At 40.7% G+C, this 21384-nt stretch overlaps 1 protein-coding gene across 1 annotated transcript in view; it reads right to left on the bottom strand.

Annotated features, from left to right (window-relative positions):
• Positions 1 to 21384, bottom strand: part of LOC124605305 (F-actin-uncapping protein LRRC16A) — a 528830-nt gene that overhangs the window by 109062 nt on the left and 398384 nt on the right. Inside the window, exons 21-22 of the mRNA XM_047136886.1 lie at positions 16061 to 16148; positions 2348 to 2494 (exon numbers count right to left, since the gene is read on the bottom strand). Of these exons, the coding sequence (XP_046992842.1) occupies positions 2348 to 2494; positions 16061 to 16148 (235 nt within the window). The remainder of the gene's footprint in view (positions 1 to 2347; positions 2495 to 16060; positions 16149 to 21384) is intronic.

Genomic DNA, 21384 nt, shown 5'->3' with positions numbered 1-21384 from the left:
AGCAATCTTCTCTCTGAGACATGATGCATTCTGATTGGATGGGATACTAGTGACAATAGCAGAGACATACATGAATGCTCTTGTATGGTCTGGTGACTGCCATGATAAAACTCCATCCCTGTGGCATCATATATACAAACACTGCCTTAATACAAAGTCCACTTTACGGATGGCACCACTGTTGTTATGTTTCAATATTGTCATTGCTGTGGTAAGGGAAAGGCAGAGTGCCACGTCACAGGTGCACGCGCATGTTCGGTTATGACCCTGGCTGTTGTTGGATCAGTCTAGTGTGTTTGTCCACTTGTTGACATGCAGGCAAACAAATAAGAGCAGAGAGGTATGGTTCATTTTCTATTGTCTGGCATTGCTGGAGCACCCAAAATTCATCATCACATGTCAGCTGTGGAAGGTGAACACTACACGTCCCTGAAATGTGTGCACGAGTAGCAGAGGAGATTCGGGGAACAGAGCACGTAACCGCAAGACTACATCTGCACCCAGGACAGGCCAATCGAGCCATTACCCTTGATGTGATGATGCGGACTGATGGCCTTATCCAGGGAGACTGACAAATAACACAGGATGAAATTCGTGCTTATGTCAGTATTAGCCATGACTCCGAGCGTGCTATCAGCAAAGACCACTTGCGTAACTGCAAAATTTGCACTCAGTGATACAGTGATTTAGAAACTATTGTTACAATACTGGGAGCTTCTCACTTTCCTCATTATCTTTTTTTTTTTTTAGTTACGGTAATAATTTGAGAAATATATGTATAATTCAAAGTAAATTACAATTACTGATTTAAATAATCATTACGTGATGATAAAAAGTTTTGTGATTTTGAATCTTTTTACAGATCCGAATTTACAAAATGAATGGTATTTACTTTTAAAAAAATCCTAATACATGCAACAAAATTCTGAAGCCTATACCATTACACATACAAGACAAGTGTATGGGCAATGTCTCATACAAATAACTATTCTGTCCAACATTTTTCTCATTTTGTTGATAGTGTCGTCACCAAAGTAAGAGCTAAATTACTGAACACTAAGACTACGTGCCAAATCAGGAACTCAGCATGAACATCTACTTTTTTGTGGAGAGTACACTGCTTCCCTTCTGTGTATTTCTAAATCACCATCAGGAGTTAATCAACTTGCTGCTAGTACCTTTCCATTCCACACTTTCAAAAAGGTTTCAATTACATGCTACATTTGGTTTCAAGGCATCAAATATGTTTATCACAGCATGCACTCCATTAAGGAGTAAAAATACATTAGCTCAGGTAAGCTTTTGTATTCTTTATTTTGTGGGTTGTATATTGAACTTTTCACTATTCTTTGTCTTTTCCTTATCTAACTGAGACATTCTCTCACATGTCCTCCTAAAGAAACACTACTTCATTACAAAACATTGACAATAAATAATGCTAAACCTCTTTTCCAAATGTTTACACAGTTCATGTAATGGTGCAATTTTTTTTAAGAATGCAAGTATTTATGAATGCAAGACAATTTTTTTCCATTTACTGAATGAACATGCCAACACAGTGTCTACTAACAATTTATAGATTTTTATGTGCTAGACAAATAAGGCAACACAGAAAAGACGCAACTTACACGCTAACATACTGTGCTGTGAACAGAATGTGCATTCAGAAAGTACAAATCAATGAAGATGCTATACATTATGTCTCTGCAAAGGTAGCTACAGAAAAATTATTCAGCTGTTTTTAATATATGATGCATGTCAAAAGAACCAAAGAGGTTTTGTGATTATGAAACAACATGAGAGGAATGTAATACTTGACAAAAGTTTACAATTGTCATGCTCATCCATATATTCATGCGTGTTATTAATCGTTAGAGATCAAATGAGTTATATACAATTTATTCCATAGCTCATACTTACGAGGTTTAAATACTCCAATTTCTGATAGAATGGTTCAGTTTAAAGTGGGAAAAATATAAAAATGTTTATTAGTGTCCAATCAACATACAGTATATTACATCAAATTTAATACATATAGTGACACATAGTTAAAAGTTGTGAGCTTCCTCAGTTTTGGAAATATCTTGGAAACTGAGAAATAATCAAATTTCACATTTAAGGAGCATGGGAAAAACTTAGCATTGTTTTTATTTCAACCATTATGCAAGAATCATGAAACAATAACACTTTATGTTCAACTGTTAGATCAACATATATAGTTCTCGTTCCTTTCATCAGAGCAGAATATATTTCTTTCTCTTTTCATTATTTGGTTTAGAATGCTAACATACCATAGTGAAACACTACAAATTTTATTTAAGTTAAAAAAAAAATTAGGTTGACATACCATTGGTGACTGGTCCGAACGTTGGCTAATGGTGTCAGCTGTGGAGAAGGTGTCACTGGGATCATTGCGTGACGAGCCCGAACTCACACGAGACCTGGTTCTCAATACATCTGGTGTTGAAGAACGCTTTTCATTTGTATCACCAACCTGTGAACAAAACAAAAGCATATGTCACCAACAAGTATTCACTCACATGCAACAACCGTACAGAAATTCACAGGTTATTTTTTCCATGATAATAGAAAGTTATGATTTGAATACAAATAACCAAAGGAGTAAAGGTAACATCTCAGTGTGTAGTGTCCAGGCACTGAGTCATTGACAGATACATACATAAGACTAATCTTTCGGCGATGTCCTCCAAAGAGCAGGGTAACATCTTTCTTCCATCCAGTTACCTCATATTGTCTATCTGGTTCTGTCTTTTGTTTCACAGCTATACACCTCCCCCCCTCCCCACACTCTCTCTCTTCTTTCCTCCCTCCCTCTCCCTCCCTACAAAGTAGACATAAGAGTTCTCCATGCTTCAGCTTCACAAAAAATTTTATCAATGTCCACAGGTAAATGCAACAACACAAAAACACATTTGGCACAGGAAAACAAACTTGTCCCAGATCAGGACTGGCCAAATACTACAATAATAAAGCCAAAACCAAGCATATGCCATGATTTTCACCTGAACATACATTTTAAAGATTGGATTATAAACAAAATTCAACATCCTAATAACCCTCATGTTTGCAGATGACATGGTGTAATAATTTAGATCTGTGGCCAATTTCGGTTGGCAGCAACAGGACATTCGCACTGTAAGTTAAAAGGTAAAGTGCATAAATAATTTAAATAACAACAAAATCTGATGTAACATATTTATTAACCTAAACATAATACTAAGTCTGTTTTACTTGTAAAAAGATGGAGCCATCCTTAATTTGTTGTTATTTTCTGCATGCACGGGAAGGGAGTTCAAAACTCCAATAAGATTGTTTCAGTGCCTTGTCAGGCATTCCCCTTGTTGCTCTTCAATCAGTCTAGGGATAGAGCACTGTAACTACACCAAACCATACGAAATATAAGGTTTAACAAAATATGTTTATCTAAAACTGTTATTCCTGAATATGTCAAGATTAATGTAAAAAAAAATGTCATTTGCTGCACAATTTGCAAAAAGAAAAGCAAAATTTTCTTGGCTTGGAAAGAAAATACAATCCCTGCACTCAAAGAAATGACTGCTCAACAGAATGATATACAAAACACTTACAAACAATGGAAACAGCAGGTTGGAGTACCACCAACATCAGGAAAGGGCTAGATTGCTACTCACCATAAAAATGACCTGACGAGTTGCGGACAGGCACAATGAAAAGACTATTACATATTTACACTTCATAGCTTTCAGCCATAGCCTTCATCAGCAAAGAAAACAAACACACACACACACACACACACACACACACACACACATTCACACAAGCGAGCACACCAGCACACCACATGCACACCTGACTGCTACCACTGGCAGCTCCAACTGGAATGCGAGTGTCATATGAATAGCAATCTGGAGTGGGGCCAGAAGGGATAGGAGTAGCAGGGTATGGGTGGCAGGAGGAAAGAGCGCTGACTGTTTGGGGTGTACAAGGATTAGAGACTGACAGGAACAGCACTGGGAGGTGAAGTGTGGGGAAAAAGATGGGGAAAGGAAAAGGAGAGGAGAGGAGAAGGGAGGGGAAATGATGGGTGGGTACAATGTCAATGAGAGTGAGGGATTGTGGAAAGGGAGGAGGTGACAGGACGAAAGAATGGAGAGTTCTGGGTGGAGGGTGAGGGGACAATAAGTTACCACATGTTGAGGCCGGAATAATTTTGGGAGGGGAGAACATGTTCTAATGATAACTCCTATCTGTGCAGTTCAGAAAAGCTTGTGGCAGAGGGGAGAATATGTCCTAATGGTAGCTCCCATCTGTGCAGTTCAGAATACCTGGTGTTGGAGGGGAGGATCCAGACTGCCTGGGTCATGAAGCAGCCACTGAAATCAGGCCTGTTACATTCAGCTGCATGGTTGTGCCACAGGGTGGAGTACTATGATCTTGGCCACAATTTAGTAGTGACCATTCATCTGGTGCACAGCTGGCTGGATGTCATACAAATATAAAATGCTGTGCAATGGTTGCAACAGAGTTTGTGGACTACCAACTAGCTGTACACCAGAATGAAAGCCCACTGCCAAACTAAGGCAAAGAGCAAAGTAGGCCACTGTGTAGCATAACATGCATCTTGCAGTAGCAGGCTAGATTTCAATGCCTGCTTTACAATCTGAGCTATCTGGACCCCCCCTTCCCCCCACCTCCATCCATCCTCAACTGTGCAGATGGGAGTTGTTCTTTCAATACATTCTCCACTCTGAAAATTATCCTGGCCTCAACCTATGGTAAGGTCCCCACAACTCCCACCCAACAGTTTCTGCCTCCCAGTCCTATCACCTGTCACATTCCCCCCACCCTCTTTGTGTGCTGCCCTGTGCCAATGTGCCTGCCTGTCCTTTCCCCTTCCCTGCTTCCCTCCTCTCCTTTTCCACTCCCCATGTCCCCCCCCCCCCCCCCTCCAAATCTGCACCTGGCTGCCCCTGCACTACGGTGCTCTTCTCTTCTGCAAACAGTACCCTGCTATCCCTCCCCTTTCCCCAACCCATCAACCCATTCTAGATTGCTATTCACGCAATAGTTGCATTTACGTTGTAGCTACCTGTGGTAGCAATCTTGTGTGTGTGTGTGTGTGTGTGTGTGTGTGTGTGTGTGTGTGTGTGTGTGTGTGTGGTGGGGGGGGGGGGGGGGGGAGGGGGTTGCACTTGTGTGTTTTCTTTGCTGAAAAAGGCTTTGGCTGAAAGCTATAATGTGTAACAGTCTTTTCGTTGTGCCTGTCTGCAACTCGGTAAGTTATCTTTCCTAATATTACTGATAAAACACAATTACTACTACGCAATCACATTAAACAATCTGCAATACTTTATGAAATGACTGAGCAGGCAAAATCTCACATACAGGCATAAACAGAAAATAAAATCGTGAAACAAGACCAGAAACTAAAGAAAACTGTTAAACACAAACCCACCCAATAGGAGGAACAGGAACCAGCATATGAAACATACATTTTATACAAGAATTGTGAATTCAGCTGAATTACAGTTCTCAACACAAGAAAAAGAACTACTCCAAAAGGGACCCAAACACAATCTAAACATGTATCACACAAAAACAATAGAAAACATCATTACAGAAAGCAAATATATAATAGAATAGGAAGAACAGAAAGATACAGGAAATTTCAATGCAGAGCTAACCAAAGAATTAATAGCAGAACAATCAGACAGATGATTAGGAAGAACAAAAATACTGTACGTGATAACAAATAACCAAAGAGGAGGAAAGAGCTAAACACATACACAAAAAGCTGAAGTCACACAATGCAATGATTATGAGGACAGACAAGAGAAGAACATCGGTTGTCATGTATGAAAAGGAATATACAGATAAAATATTAAATTTCATAAGAGAAAACCAAATAACAAAGCTAAAATTGATCCCATCCAACGATTCCAAAGAGACAAACAAAAACTACCAAAAACATCTAATCTACACTCTCACAAAGTCAAATAAAGAGAACAACACAAAAGAATCCCAGGTCACCCACACTCAGTGAGTGGTCTGTCAAAGATTCACAAGCCCAATACTTCAATGAGACCTATGATCACTTTCAGAATTCTTCCAACAAACCACACATTTCTACAAAAACACTACACTTATAAAAACAACAGAAGCTCGGGAAACACTAATTATCTAATCAACAAATTTAAAGATACGAATTTACTCAACACAGCTACACTACTCTCATTTGACATCACATCAATATACATCCACATACCAACTAAAGAAAGAATCAAAATAATTGAAAGATAGCTAAGACAGACAAATATTGTCCCACAAATACAGACACAAGAAGACTCTACTATCCTGAATGTTATCATCATCATCATCATCATCATCACAGGACAAAATTTCCAACAGGAAGGACTCCCATGGGGTCACCCATAATTGGCCTGCTGACCAACATCTTGCTTAATCACCTTGAAAACAAAATTTCTGAAGAAGCAATAAAACCAAAACACTACAAAGTAATATGAGGTGTGTTCAAAAAGAAACCTAACTTTTGCTGCATCAGCTTTATTGATTATTGTACAACATTTTAAGCACTGTCTCCTTTAAAATAGTCCCCTCTACTGGCAACACACCATTCCCATCATTTCTTTCAGTTTTGGAATGCCTCCAGGAACACATTTTGTGGGATGACACACGTCGCATTGTATTTTATCTCCTCTACAGCTTAGAAACAACGTTCTTTCAACGTCTTTTTCAGTTTAGTAAACTGGGACAAGTCTGCTGGGGCTAGATCCACAGAATACGGTGGATGGGGCACTGAGGGAATGTGACGTTTTGCTAGATAGCTGCAGACAAGGAGTGACGTATGAGCTAGTGCACTGTCATGATGCAACATCCAACTCTGGTTTTCCCACAATTCAGGCCTAGTCCTGTGTACTAGGATTCCCTGGTAGACTTCCTTGGTAATCATCCGACTGTGTGGCACAAATTCATGATGGACGATGCCTTTGACGTCAAAACACACTACCAGCATCACCTCGATCTCCGACTGACTCGTGCTTTTTTTGGACGAGCTGACCATTTGCCCACCCACTGCGACGGTCGCATATTTGTTTCAGCTTCATAGCTGTACACCCACATCTCATTGCCTGTTATGATGTTCTTAAGAAAGTTTTCATTGTCATTAACAGCAGCAAGCAGTTGCACACACATTCCAACACAGGTCTGTTTCTGGTCTTCAGTCAACAAATGCAGTACGAATTTTGCACTGACTTGATGCAATTCTTGTTTTTCACTCAAAATTTGATGGCAGGATCCTACGCTGATGCCCACCTCCTCAGCAACTTCCCAAACAGTTAAACAATGATATCCATGAATCGCAGTATGAACAATATCCACTTGGTCATCATCCGTTGATGTGGAAGGGCGTCCAGGCTTGGAATCACAGACCGACATTCCGCCCTGTTGAAAACTCACAGCATTGTGTGCGACTCATACAGTCCTCTCCCATATACTTGCCTAAGTATCTGAAATGTCTCTGAGAATGTTTTGCCAAGTTTCTAGCAGAATCTCTCTCTCTCTCTCTCTCTCTCTCTCTCTCTCTCTCTCTCTCTCTCTGTGTGTGTGTGTGTGTGTGTGTGTGTGTGTGTGTGTGTGTGTGTGTGTGTGTGTGTGTTCTTCAAGCTCCTCCACTGGTAACTGTCATAATTTTGTAAAGTGTCATAGTTTTGTAAAGTGTCATAGTTTTGTAAAGTGTCATAGTTTTGTAAAGTGTCATAGTTTTGTAAAGTGTCATAGTTTTGTAAAGTGTCCTAGTTTTGTAAAGTGTCCTAGTTTTGTAAAGTGTCCTAGTTTTGTAAAGTGTCCTAGTTTTGTAAAGTGTCCTAGTTTTGTAAAGTGTCCTAGTTTTGTAAAGTGTCCTAGTTTTGTAAAGTGTCCTAGTTTTGTAAAGTGTCCTAGTTTTGTAAAGTGTCCTAGTTTTGTAAAGTGTCCTAGTTTTGTAAAGTGTCCTAGTTTTGTAAAGTGTCCTAGTTTTGTAAAGTGTCCTAGTTTTGTAAAGTGTCCTAGTTTTGTAAAGTGTCCTAGTTTTGTAAAGTGTCCTAGTTTTGTAAAGTGTCCTAGTTTTGTAAAGTGTCCTAGTTTTGTAAAGTGTCCTAGTTTTGTAAAGTGTCCTAGTTTTGTAAAGTGTCCTAGTTTTGTAAAGTGTCCTAGTTTTGTAAAGTGTCCTAGTTTTGTAAAGTGTCCTAGTTTTGTAAAGTGTCCTAGTTTTGTAAAGTGTCCTAGTTTTGTAAAGTGTCCTAGTTTTGTAAAGTGTCCTAGTTTTGTAAAGTGTCCTAGTTTTGTAAAGTGTCCTAGTTTTGTAAAGTGTCCTAGTTTTGTAAAGTGTCCTAGTTTTGTAAAGTGTCCTAGTTTTGTAAAGTGTCCTAGTTTTGTAAAGTGTCCTAGTTTTGTAAAGTGTCCTAGTTTTGTAAAGTGTCCTAGTTTTGTAAAGTGTCCTAGTTTTGTAAAGTGTCCTAGTTTTGTAAAGTGTCCTAGTTTTGTAAAGTGTCCTAGTTTTGTAAAGTGTCCTAGTTTTGTAAAGTGTCCTAGTTTTGTAAAGTGTCCTAGTTTTGTAAAGTGTCCTAGTTTTGTAAAGTGTCCTAGTTTTGTAAAGTGTCCTAGTTTTGTAAAGTGTCCTAGTTTTGTAAAGTGTCCTAGTTTTGTAAAGTGTCCTAGTTTTGTAAAGTGTCCTAGTTTTGTAAAGTGTCCTAGTTTTGTAAAGTGTCCTAGTTTTGTAAAGTGTCCTAGTTTTGTAAAGTGTCCTAGTTTTGTAAAGTGTCCTAGTTTTGTAAAGTGTCCTAGTTTTGTAAAGTGTCCTAGTTTTGTAAAGTGTCCTAGTTTTGTAAAGTGTCCTAGTTTTGTAAAGTGTCCTAGTTTTGTAAAGTGTCCTAGTTTTGTAAAGTGTCCTAGTTTTGTAAAGTGTCCTAGTTTTGTAAAGTGTCCTAGTTTTGTAAAGTGTCCTAGTTTTGTAAAGTGTCCTAGTTTTGTAAAGTGTCCTAGTTTTGTAAAGTGTCCTAGTTTTGTAAAGTGTCCTAGTTTTGTAAAGTGTCCTAGTTTTGTAAAGTGTCCTAGTTTTGTAAAGTGTCCTAGTTTTGTAAAGTGTCCTAGTTTTGTAAAGTGTCCTAGTTTTGTAAAGTGTCCTAGTTTTGTAAAGTGTCCTAGTTTTGTAAAGTGTCCTAGTTTTGTAAAGTGTCCTAGTTTTGTAAAGTGTCCTAGTTTTGTAAAGTGTCCTAGTTTTGTAAAGTGTCCTAGTTTTGTAAAGTGTCCTAGTTTTGTAAAGTGTCCTAGTTTTGTAAAGTGTCCTAGTTTTGTAAAGTGTCCTAGTTTTGTAAAGTGTCCTAGTTTTGTAAAGTGTCCTAGTTTTGTAAAGTGTCCTAGTTTTGTAAAGTGTCCTAGTTTTGTAAAGTGTCCTAGTTTGGGAAACTGTCCTAGTTTGGGAAACTGTCCTAGTTTGGGAAACTGTCCTAGTTTGGGAAACTGTCCTAGTTTGGGAAACTGTCCTAGTTTGGGAAACTGTCCTAGTTTGGGAAACTGTCCTAGTTTGGGAAACTGTCCTAGTTTGGGAAACTGTCCTAGTTTGGGAAACTGTCCTAGTTTGGGAAACTGTCCTAGTTTGGGAAACTGTCATAATTTTGGGAAACTGTCATAATTTTGGAAACTGTCATAATTTTGGAAACTGTCATAATTTTGGAAACTGTCATAATTTTGGAAACTGTCATAATTTTGGAAACTGTCATAATTTTGGAAACTGTCATAATTTTGGAAACTGTCATAATTTTGGAAACTGTCATAATTTTGGAAACTGTCATAATTTTGGAAACTGTCATAATTTTGGAAACTGTCATAATTTTGGAAACTGTCATAATTTTGGAAACTGTCATAATTTTGGAAACTGTCATAATTTTGGAAACTGTCATAATTTTGGAAACTGTCATAATTTTGGAAACTGTCATAATTTTGGAAACTGTCATAATTTTGGAAACTGTCATAATTTTGGAAACTGTCATAATTTTGGAAACTGTCATAATTTTGGAAACTGTCATAATTTTGGAAACTGTCATAATTTTGGAAACTGTCATAATTTTGGAAACTGTCATAATTTTGGAAACTGTCATAATTTTGGAAACTGTCATAATTTTGGAAACTGTCATAATTTTGGAAACTGTCATAATTTTGTCCTACTTGATTAACATAACATGACCATATTATTTTATGGTGCTCGTTAGTTTAGAAGTTTTAAAAATACGTAAGTTTATCTCATTCAAACAGTAAACTAAATCTGGAGGGTACTCAAGGTAAAATGTCACAGAGCTTAATCGTTTTCTGCAAATTCGTAAAGATTACAAAATACAGAACTTTGCAGAACAAAATAAAGACTGCTCACATTAGTATGGAGCTAACCGTCATGGTGTATTAGGGCACAACTATTTTTTATTTTACATGTGCTTCCTCCTGCTGCAACAATTTTCAGCTTACTTGATCAACTCGGCAGTGTGTGAGATGTTTACTACAGATGTCTTCTTGTGAACAGCTGGATGGGGAAAACATCAAAGGTCCTGCATAGCCTCATAGTGAATGACTACCTCCCTACCTAGAAAGCAAGCACCACTAACTGAATGTATTTGGTCCATAATCAAATTTACAGCATTGGTCTCATTTTTTTTTCCGTACAGAACACTTTCAGATGGAGCACAGGAGCACGTTTGTAGCTGCCACCAAAATAACTGATTCTGATGAAATGCGTTCTCATCATATGGAAACAATTGAAGATTGGTTGTGGGGTTGGAAGACTAGGCAATGTTTGTGTGCTAAATCAATAAACAGCCAAGAAACTGGTACACCTGCCTCGTATCGTGTAGGGCCCCCAGGAGCATGCTAAAGTGCAACAACATGACGCGGCATGGACTCGACTAATGTCTGAAGGCTGCAAGGCTGTCCATAAATCAATAACAGTATTAAGGGATGGAGATCTCTTCTGAAGAGTACATTGCACGGTATCCCAGATATGATCAATAACGTTCATGTCTGGTGAGTTTGGTGGCCAGATGTGTTTAAACTCAAAACAATGTTCCTGGTGCCACTCTGTAGCAATTTGGATGTGTGATGTGTCACACTATCCTCCTATAATTTCACTAGTCTATCAGAATGCACAATGGAGATGAATGGATACAGCTGATGAGACAGGATGCTTACATAAGTGTCACCTGTCAGAATCGTATCTAGACGTATTAGGGATCCCATATCACTCCAACTGCACACGTCCCACACCATTACAGAGCCTCCACCAGCTTGAACAGTCCCCTGCTGACATGCAGGATCCATGGATTCATTGGGTCCATCTGTTCGATACAATTTGAAATGAGGTTCGTCTGACCAGGCGAGATGTTTCCAGTCAATAGAACAATATCAGTGTTGATGGACCCTGGCGAGGCATAATGCTCTGTGTCATGAAGTCATCAAATGATTCACATGCTGACACTTGTTGATGGCCCAGCATTGAAATCTGCAACAATTTGCAGAAGAGTCAAAATTCTGTCATGTCGAACAGTTCTCTTCAGTTTTCATTGGCCCTGTTCTTGAGGATCTTTCTCCGATGGCAGTGATGTCAGAGATTTGATGTTTTACTGGATTCCTGATACTCACGGTACCTTCTACATCTACATCTACATGATCACTCTGGAATTCACATTTAAGTGCTTGGCAGAGGGTTCAACGAACCACAATCATACTATCTCTCTACCACTCCACTCCCAAACAGCTCGTGGGAAAAACGAACACCTAAAACTTTCTGTTCGAGCTCTGATTTCTCTTATTTTATTTTGTTGATCATTCCTACCTATGTAGGTTGGGCTCAACAAAATATTTTCGCATTCGGAAGAGAAAGTTGGTGACTGAAATTTCGTAAATAGTTCTCACCGCGACGAAAAACGTCTTTGCTTTAATGACTTCCATCCCAACTCGCTTATCATATCTGCCACACTCTCTCCCCTATTACGTGATAATACGAAACGAGCTGCCCTTTTTTGCACCCTTTCAATGTCCTCCATCAATCCCACCTGGTAAGGAACCCCACCGCGCAGCAATATTCTAACAGAGGACGAACGAGTGTAGTGTAAGTTGTCTCTTTAGTGGACTTGTTGCATCTTCTAAGTGTCCTGCCAATGAAACACAATCTTTGGCTCGCCTTCCCCACAATATTATCTATGTGGTCTTTCCAACTGAAGTTGTTCGTAATTTTAACACCCAGGTACTTTGTTGAACTGACAGCCTTGAGAATTGTACTATTTATCGAGTAATCTAATTCCAACGGATTTCTTTTGGAACTCATGTGGATCACCTCACACTTTTCGTTAATTAGCGTCAACTGCCACCTGCCACACCATACAGCAATCTTTTCTAAATCGCTTTGCAACTGATACTGGTCTGCGGATGACCTTACTAGACGGTAAATTACAGCATCATCTGCGAACAACCTAAGAGAACTGCTCAGATTGTCACCCAGGTCATTTATATAGATCAGGAACAGCAGAGGTCCCAGGATGCTTCCCTGGGGAACACTTGATATCACTTCAGTCTTACTTGATGATTTGCCGTCTATTACTACGAACTGCGACCTTCCTGACAGGAAATCACAAATTCAGTTGCACATCTGAGACGATACCCCATAGGCCCGCAGCCTGATTAGAAGTCGCTTGTGAGGAACGGTGTCAAAAGCTTTCCGGAAATCTAGAAATACGGAATCATATTGAGATCCCCTGTCAATAGCGTCCATTACTTCGTGCGAATAAAGAGCTAGCTGCGTTGCACAAGAACGATGTTTCCTGAAACCATGTTGATTACGTATCAATAGATCATTCCCTTCGAGGTGATTCATAATGTTTGAATACATTATATTCTCCAAAACCCTACTGCAAACCAACGTCAATGATATAGATCTGTAGTTCAATGGATTACTCCTACTACCCTTCTTAAACACTGGTGCGACCTGCGCAATTTTCCAATCTGTAGGTATAGATCTGTCGGTGAGCGAGTGGTTGTATATGATTGCTAAGTAGGGAGCTATCGTATCAGCATAATCTGAAAGGAACCTTATTGGTATACAATCTGGACCTGAAGACTTGCCCGTATCAAGCAATTTGAATTGCTTCGCAACGCCTAAGGTATCTACTTCTAAGAAACTCGTGCTAGCAGCTGTTCGTGTTTCAAATTCTGGAATATTCCATTCGTCTTCCCTGGTGAAGGAATTTCGGAAAACTGCGTTCAATAACTCCGCTTTAGCGGCACAGTCGTCGGTAACAGTACCATCGGCACTGCGCAGCGAAGGTATTGACTGCGTCTTGCCGCTTGTGTACTTTACATACGACCAGAATTTCTTCAGATTTTCTACCAAATTTCGAGACAATGTTTCGTTGTGGAACCTATTAAAGGCATCTCGCATTGAAATCCGTGCCAAATTTCGCGCGTCTATAAATTTTAGCCAATCTTCGGGATTTCGCATTGTTCTGAACTTCGCATGCTTTTTCCGTTGCCTCTGCAACAGCGTTCGGACCTGTTTTGTGTACCATGGGGGATCAGTTCCATCTCTTACCAATTTATGAGGTATGAATCTCTCAATTGCTGTTGCTACTATATCTTTGAATTTGAGCCACATCTCGTCTACATTTGCATAGTCAGTTCGGAAGGAATGGAGATTGTCTCTTAGGAAGGCTTCTAGTGACACTTTATCCCCTTTTTTAAATAAAATTATTTTGTGTTTGTTTCTGGTGGATTTGGAAGAAACGGTATTGAGCCTAGCTACAACAACCTTATGATCACTAATCCCTGTATCAGTCATGATGCTCTCTATTAGCTCTGGATTGTTTGTGGCTAAGAGGTCAAGTGTGTTTTCGCAACCATTTACAATTCGTGTGGGTTCATGGACTAACTGCTTGAAATAATTTTCAGAGAAGCATTTAGGACAATCTCTGAAGATGTTTTCTGCCTACCACCGGTTTTGAACAAGTATTTTTGCCAGCATATCGAGGGAAGGTTGAAGTCCCCACCAACTATAACCGTATGAGTGGGGTATTTATTTTTTACGAGACTCAAATTTTCTCTGAACTGTTCAGCAACTATATCATTGGAGTCTGGGGGTCAGTAGAAGGAGTCAATTATTAACTTAGTTCGGCTGTTAAGTATAACCTCCACCCGTACCAATTTGCACGGAGTATCTACTTCGACTTCACTACAAGATAAACCACTACTGACAGACACAAACACTCCACCACCAATTCTGTCTAATCTATATTTCCTGAACACCTTCGTGAAATTGTCATATGTAAAATGCCCACTTCATCACTATCTCAGAGATGCTGTGTCCCATCGATTGTGCACCGACTATAACACCATGTTCAAACTCACTTAAGTCCTTGATAACTTGCCATTCTATCAGCAATAACCAATCTAACAACTGCGCCAGACTCTTGTTGCCTTGTATAGGCATTACTGACGGCAGTGCTGTATTATACCTGTTTACATATCCCTGTACTTGAATACGCATGCCTATACCAGTTTCTTTGATGCTTCAGTGTATGTCATAACACACAGTCCCCTAATAAAGTGTGCCATCTAGTACCTCTTGTATTAAGTCATATTTCATTACATATCTCACAGTCAATTGGTCCTAGCATCCTCAGAAATGGAGAGGAAAATGTAAACATTCATTGTGCCAACTATAGACTTCCTTTAAGCAGAATCCAGATAACTCAGTGTTATTGTAACATAAGCAAGAGAACAAGAAAGACTGCTGCTTGTGCTGCTGCTGCTCCTACTACTACTACTGATGATGATAATTATAACAATAATAATAATAATAATAATAATAATAATAATAATAATAATACAAAACACAGTGACTCATCCAACAAACCCTAACTGACACAACTTCCAAAGTCAAGTTCAGCTGAGAAATCTTCCAACCATTCCTCATCAAAACCAGCATAGACTACTTCAACATTGTTCTCAGTAAGGTCATCAAAGAATGGGAAACGGAACTGAAAAAACAAAACAGCTGGAGACCCATCACTTTAGGAAAAAAACGGGATAAAATCAATGTCACATGTTTAGCCTTCACTGGCAATCTTGCGATCCTCTCGGAGGATGAACAAACAACAATTCGTCAGATCGAAGTGCTCACAGAATGCGCTGAAAAAGATGGGCTCCAAATCTCCTTAAAAAAAAAACGGAATTTATGGCCACAAAATGCATCTAAATAGAAAATTTAATTACAGTATAAGGCACAATAAACAGAATCAATCACTTTAAATACTTGGGCAAAATCATCGAACCCACTGGAACAGAAAGATTAGCCCAAAAAGCACGTGAAGTCAAAATACGAAAAGCGTACGGGAAAATTGCAAACTCTACAACAAAAGGTGCATGAATTTCAAAACAAAAAATAGATGATATGTGACTGTCATCAAACCCAAAGGGATCGTGACTACATCAAAAAAGTTCAAAGGGAAATCATTCGCAAAATCCTGTGTCCAAAGGTCACAGACAAAGAATACAGACACAATCAAACACAACAGAAAAATACACAAACACTGAAACACTTACGCAAATGACAACTGAAGTTCTATGGACCCATCATGAGAGCGGATGACAACAGGTTAACACAGAAAATTCTAATGTACTCATAGAAACTAAATGCGACAACACTTTGGATCAAACAAGTTCAAACTGATCTCAAAAATGCCAACATCACATCTACAGACATCACACATTGAAATATCTTCAGACAGAAGATCCACTGCTGGGTGGTTGCACCAGAGGAAAAACCCAAAAGATCTACAGGAAAATGGATGGACAAGTGACAAGCTCAACATAGCGAGGGGATGAAACAATTCTGGAAGGGTACGAAAAATGGCAACCGCAGATCATAGTTCACTTTGTGTGATACTCTATGCGTCTAACCAATTTAAATAAATAATACAAAATCTCTATTTGGATTTTGTAAGGACTACTTAGTATACTGTCTCACCAATGCTTTGTAACTCCTCGACAGTGATTCTATGACTTCATCTGTAATGCGGTCTGACACACGGGCAGCCACAGCCAAATTCAATTCACTGGAAGAAAAAAAAATGGTTTAAGAGAAGCCATATTAAAATAACTTAGCACACAAAAGAATGGTACGTGTCTTTCAGTAGCTTAGTGCATACATCATGTCAGCAATACCACAATGAAATGATTCAATTATGCTTCACAAATCTTTGTTAATAGTATCAATCAAATATGCTATGTGGTAAATAGTTTGTTTTTGTAGTACATAGGACAGTAAACATAGCCAATTACACAGGTTAAAACACTTCAAATGAGAGAAGTATACAATAAAAAATGAAATAAAAGAGTTCCTTTAAATACAATAATGGAAAATACAAGACATATTTATATATGTATATAAATAAGAAGACAGTTACTGCTCACTAAATGAGACAAGCACAAAAAAGGCAAACATGATGTTACACACACACACACACACACACACACACACACACACACAAAATCTGCCACTGTTCTCTTCTGAACCTAACACTTGACTGAAATACGTGGTGAGCCTTGATGTGATGGGTGGTGTAGAAATGAATGGGGCGATAAGGAGGAGGGGAGGAATGGGATGGATAGGGGCTACAAAAGATTGTGCTGAACTGGAGTAAGTAGCGAAACGCGGGTGGAGATTGAGAGTTGGGAATGTGAGGAGGAACATGGCGAAAAAGTGAGAGAAGCAAATACTGGGGGAAGCATACAGAACATAGAAAATAAACAGGTGACAGGAACGATTTCAAGGAGAAAGTTGGGGTGAAACAAAAAGAGAGATATGGGGAACAAGAGCCAGTTTGAGGACAACAGGGTGGAAACAGGAAGCTGAGAGAAAAGTATCAGAGGGAGAATAGGAACAAGAGACATTTTTCAAGTACAGCGTTCACCAACATAATTCAGAAGACCTGTGATGGTGGGGGAAATTCAAATGGTACATGACGACAAATTGTCACTGTATTGAGCAACATTCTAAATCAAGAATGTGACCATTTATGTGAGTGAAGTCATAACAACATAGAAGTCATAACAACATAGAAGACTCTGCAGAAGTTGTAGGAAAGCTAATGTATAATGTGTCTGATGAACTAAAAGGTTACGAAGGTTAGGTGGACGGCGGAAAGACACTCTTGGTGGAGTGGGGAGGATTTCATGAAGGATGGATCTCATTTCAGGGCAGGATTTGAGGAAGTCGTATCCCTGCTGGAGAGCCACATTCAGAGTCTGATCCAGTCCCGGAGAGTACCCTGTCACAAGTGGGGCACTTTTGGGGTTCTTCTGTGGGAGGTTCTGGGTTTGAGGGGATGAGGAAGTGGCTCTGGTTATTTGCTTCTGTACCAGGTCGGGAGGGTAGTTGCGGGATGCGAAAGCTGTTTTCAGGTTGTTGGTGTAATGGTTCAGAGCTTCCGGACTGGAGCAGATTCGTTTGTCACGAAGACCTAGGCTGTAGGGAACGGACCGTTTGATGTGGAATGGGTGGCAGCTGTCATAATGGAGGTACTGTTGTTTGTTGGTGGGTCTGATGTGGACGGACGTGTGAAGCTGGCCATTGGACAAGTGGAGGTCAACGTCAAGGAAAGTGGCATGGGATTTGGAGTAGGAGCAGGTGAATCTGATGGAACCAAAGGAGTTGAGGTTGGAGAGGAAATTCTGGAGTTCTTCTTCACTGTGGGTCCAGATCATGAAGATGTCATCAATAAATCTGTACCAAACTTTGGGTTGGCAGGCTTGGGTAACCAAGAAGGCTTCCTCTAAGCGGCCCATAAATAGGTTGGCATACGAGGGGGCCATCCTGGTACCCATGGCTGTTCCCTTTAGTTGTTGGTATGTCTGGCCTTCGAAAGTGAAGAAGTTGTGGGTCAGGATGAAGCTGGCTAAGGTAATGAGGAAAGAGGTTTTAGGTAGGGTGGCAGGTGATCGGCGTGAATGGAAGTGGTCCATCGCAGCGAGGCCCTGGACGTGCGGAATATTTGTGTATGAGGAAGTGGCATCAATGGTTACAAAGATGGTTTCTGGGGGTAACGGATTGGGTAAGGATTCCAGGCGTTCAAGAAAGTGGTTGGTCTTTGATGAAGGATGGGAGACTGCATGTAATGGGTTGAAGGTGTTGATCTACGTAGGCAGAGATACGTTCTGTGGGGGCTTGGTAACCAGCTACAATTGGGCGGCCGGGATGATTGGGTTTGTGAATTTTAGGAAGAAGGTAGAAGGTGGGGGGGTGCGGGGTGTCGGTGGGGTCAGGAGGTTGATGGAGGCAGGTGAAAGCTTTTGTAGGGGGCCTAAGGTTCTGGGAATTCCTTGAAGCTCCGCCTGGACATCAGGAATGGGATTACCTTGGCAAACTTTGTAAGTAGTGTTGTCTGAAAGCTGACGCAGTCCCTCAGCCACATACTCCCGACGATCAAGTACCACGGTCGTGGAGCCCTTGTCCGCCGGAAGAATGACGATGGATCGGTCAGCCTTCAGATCACGGATAGCCTGGGCTTCAAGCAGTGGTGATGTTGGGAGTAGGATTAAGGTTTTTTAAGAAGGATTGAGAGGCAATTTTTGGAACTGTCCAAATACTGGCAAGAAATCTGTTTTCAAATTTGCTATTGTTAAGCATTCAACATACACTGTACACACTGTAACCACACCTTATCATAACTTGCATTTTATGCAACAATTGCAAAATCAGAAATGCAATTACAAAATTTTTCTCATTGTGCACTTATTGTAAGGTTGGTGCCCTCTTCCCTGCAATAGGGAACTACGGCTAATGCTGTTTCAGTAAATGATAAGATTGGGAATCTTACTTTTGTTTATTCAAATTCATGAAATCAAGCAAGTTAACCACCTTATTCACTCTCACTTACTTCAAACAATGGGTTTAGTTCAAAAAGGATTCTCAATCAAATTAGCCACCAAGGCCAATTCTTATAATGTTCTTAGTGCCAACTTTGATTAATAAATTAACCTTCATAAAGAAGCCAGTATTCTTGGCACATAAAAAATAATTAACTAAAATAATTTCTGTCCATTAATTACTACCATAGTGTGAGTAGTCGATAAGTGTCCACTGTCAGGATTGGTTGGTTGGTTGGTTGGTTGATTTGAGGGAGGGCCAGTGAGGTCATCGGTCCCATAAGCTATAATGGTGGAAATCAAGGGAGGAAGAACACTAACAGCGCAGCTCAGTCATAGGGAAGGCATAACATGCAAACAAAGAGGGAAAAGGGACATCCGGGCAGTAGGACGAGGAAAGTACAGGAGGGGGATGGATGGAAACCTGGTGACCAGGGGTGTCCTAGAAACGGTATGCGCGGTGGGGCACCAGCACTGCCACTGACCCATCCCGACAGCCACACTACACCCTAACATTATCACGATACAATAAGGACAACACTAGGGGAAGAACACACAAGGGAAGGGGAAATAAAACAGCACCACAAACCAGACAAAATGTAGGGAAAAGGGGGAAGAACCTGGCCAGTGTGGAGGGAAAGTTGAGGCCTCCACAATCACTGCCTATACTAACTGAGGGATGTAAATTCTAGAGGAAAATTCAACAGTTTGTACCTGAAAGTACAAACCACCATCACGAAGAAAACAAAGGACACACGTTAACCATGCAAGGGCCGTTCGCTAACACCTGAGACAAGGGAGGTGGGAGGGCATATTTAGTACAAAGGGCCATAAGATGGGGGCAGTCCAGCAAAATATGGTCCACTATGAGCAGAGTACCACAACCACCACAAGGGAGGAGGGGGGGGGGGGGGGGGGGCAGTGGCAGGTGGCTAACTGTAGAGTATAAACCATGGGTCAACCTAGTATTGCCAATATGAAGAGGATGTTATATTTCTGCCAGGAGAGGCAGAGGGAAGAATGCCACATCATGAGAGTCTCCTGGGTGGTGCGAAGTTTATTAGACATATGATCAGGAAATTCATTACCCAGGATACATGCACGGTCAGGAATCTGAAAGAAGTGAATTGAACAAGCAGCAGCACCAAGATCAGCGACGAAGCCACGGATGGCACAGATCAAGGGATGGCAGAAAAAATATAGCAATAGCCTCAAGGCCACTCATTTGGTCTATACATAACAGAATTTGGGGATGGGGGATGAGTGGTTCGTGAGAGAACATGGGGAAGAGTAAACATAGGGGAGACAGAAGTCTGAAGTGTAGGCACCAGGTTGTCGATGACCCTCCGTTGCGAAAAGAATAGAATAGGAGGGATGAGCAGGTAAAGAGTGGGATAGTGATGGCATAGGAAATCAGGAGCTGGGAATGCTGAATCTAAAGAGAAGGGATTCCAGCATCAACCAGAGGACGATCGACAGGGCTAGTGAGAAAGACACTGGTGGATAAACAGATAACATGAAAGTGAACGGGGTCCAACAGGAGCAGCGTGGAAGGGGCAGCTGCCGGCCGAAGTGGCCGTGCGGTTAAAGGCGCTGCAGTCTGGAACCGCAAGACCGCTATGGTCGCAGGTTCGAATCCTGCCTCGGGCATGGATGTTTGTGATGTCCTTAGGTTTAACTAGTTCTAAGTTCTAGGGGACTAATGACCTCAGCAGTTGAGTCCCATAGTGCTCAGAGCCATTTGAACCATTTTTGAAGGGGCAGCTGATCCTTAAACTTGACAACTACAGTCCACACAAGAACTAATGCTTGGTAAAGGCACAGAAGGGTCGAATGATCAGTGCCCCAAGAAGTGTGGGCAAGGAAGTGAAGAACACTGCATTTACACAATCAACCTTCAGACGGGGCAACCAAGTAAGCTTGTTGTCAAAAATAAGACCCAAGAAATGGAACTGGGGGACCCCCGTCCAGGAGGTAGAGCTCTGGATCAGGACGGGCCATAGTATGCTGACAGAAATGCACCAACCTTGACTTAAGGGGAGAGAACTGAAAACTGTGAGAGTGTGTCCATGTGGAAGAACGCCAGATAGCACCTTTTGACTGTCATTCTGCAGAGGCCATTGAGTGGTAGCTAGCCCGAATATAGCACTCATCCAAATACAGAGCAGGGGTGACCCACACTCCAGCAGAGGCCACAAGTCCACTAATAGCGGGGTTGAGAAGACTTAGTAAGGAGCTGACAACAGTGCCAACCCAGAATCTAAATGACAGGAACTGGTGGACAAAGAAGAATGTGATGGTGCCAAGCTGTGTCATAGGCCTTACGAAGATCGAACGAAACTGGGACAAGATGTTAGGACTCTCAGACCCAACTGAGCCAAAGAGCCACCATCTGCTCTAGTAACTTGCAGGGGACACTTGTCA

Source organism: Schistocerca americana, chromosome 3 (genome assembly GCF_021461395.2).
Source record: "Schistocerca americana isolate TAMUIC-IGC-003095 chromosome 3, iqSchAmer2.1, whole genome shotgun sequence".
Taxonomy (NCBI): Eukaryota; Metazoa; Arthropoda; class Insecta; order Orthoptera; family Acrididae; genus Schistocerca; species Schistocerca americana.
The sequence above is the reverse complement of the archived record's forward strand: the minus strand, read 5'-3'. Positions and strand labels throughout refer to the sequence as shown.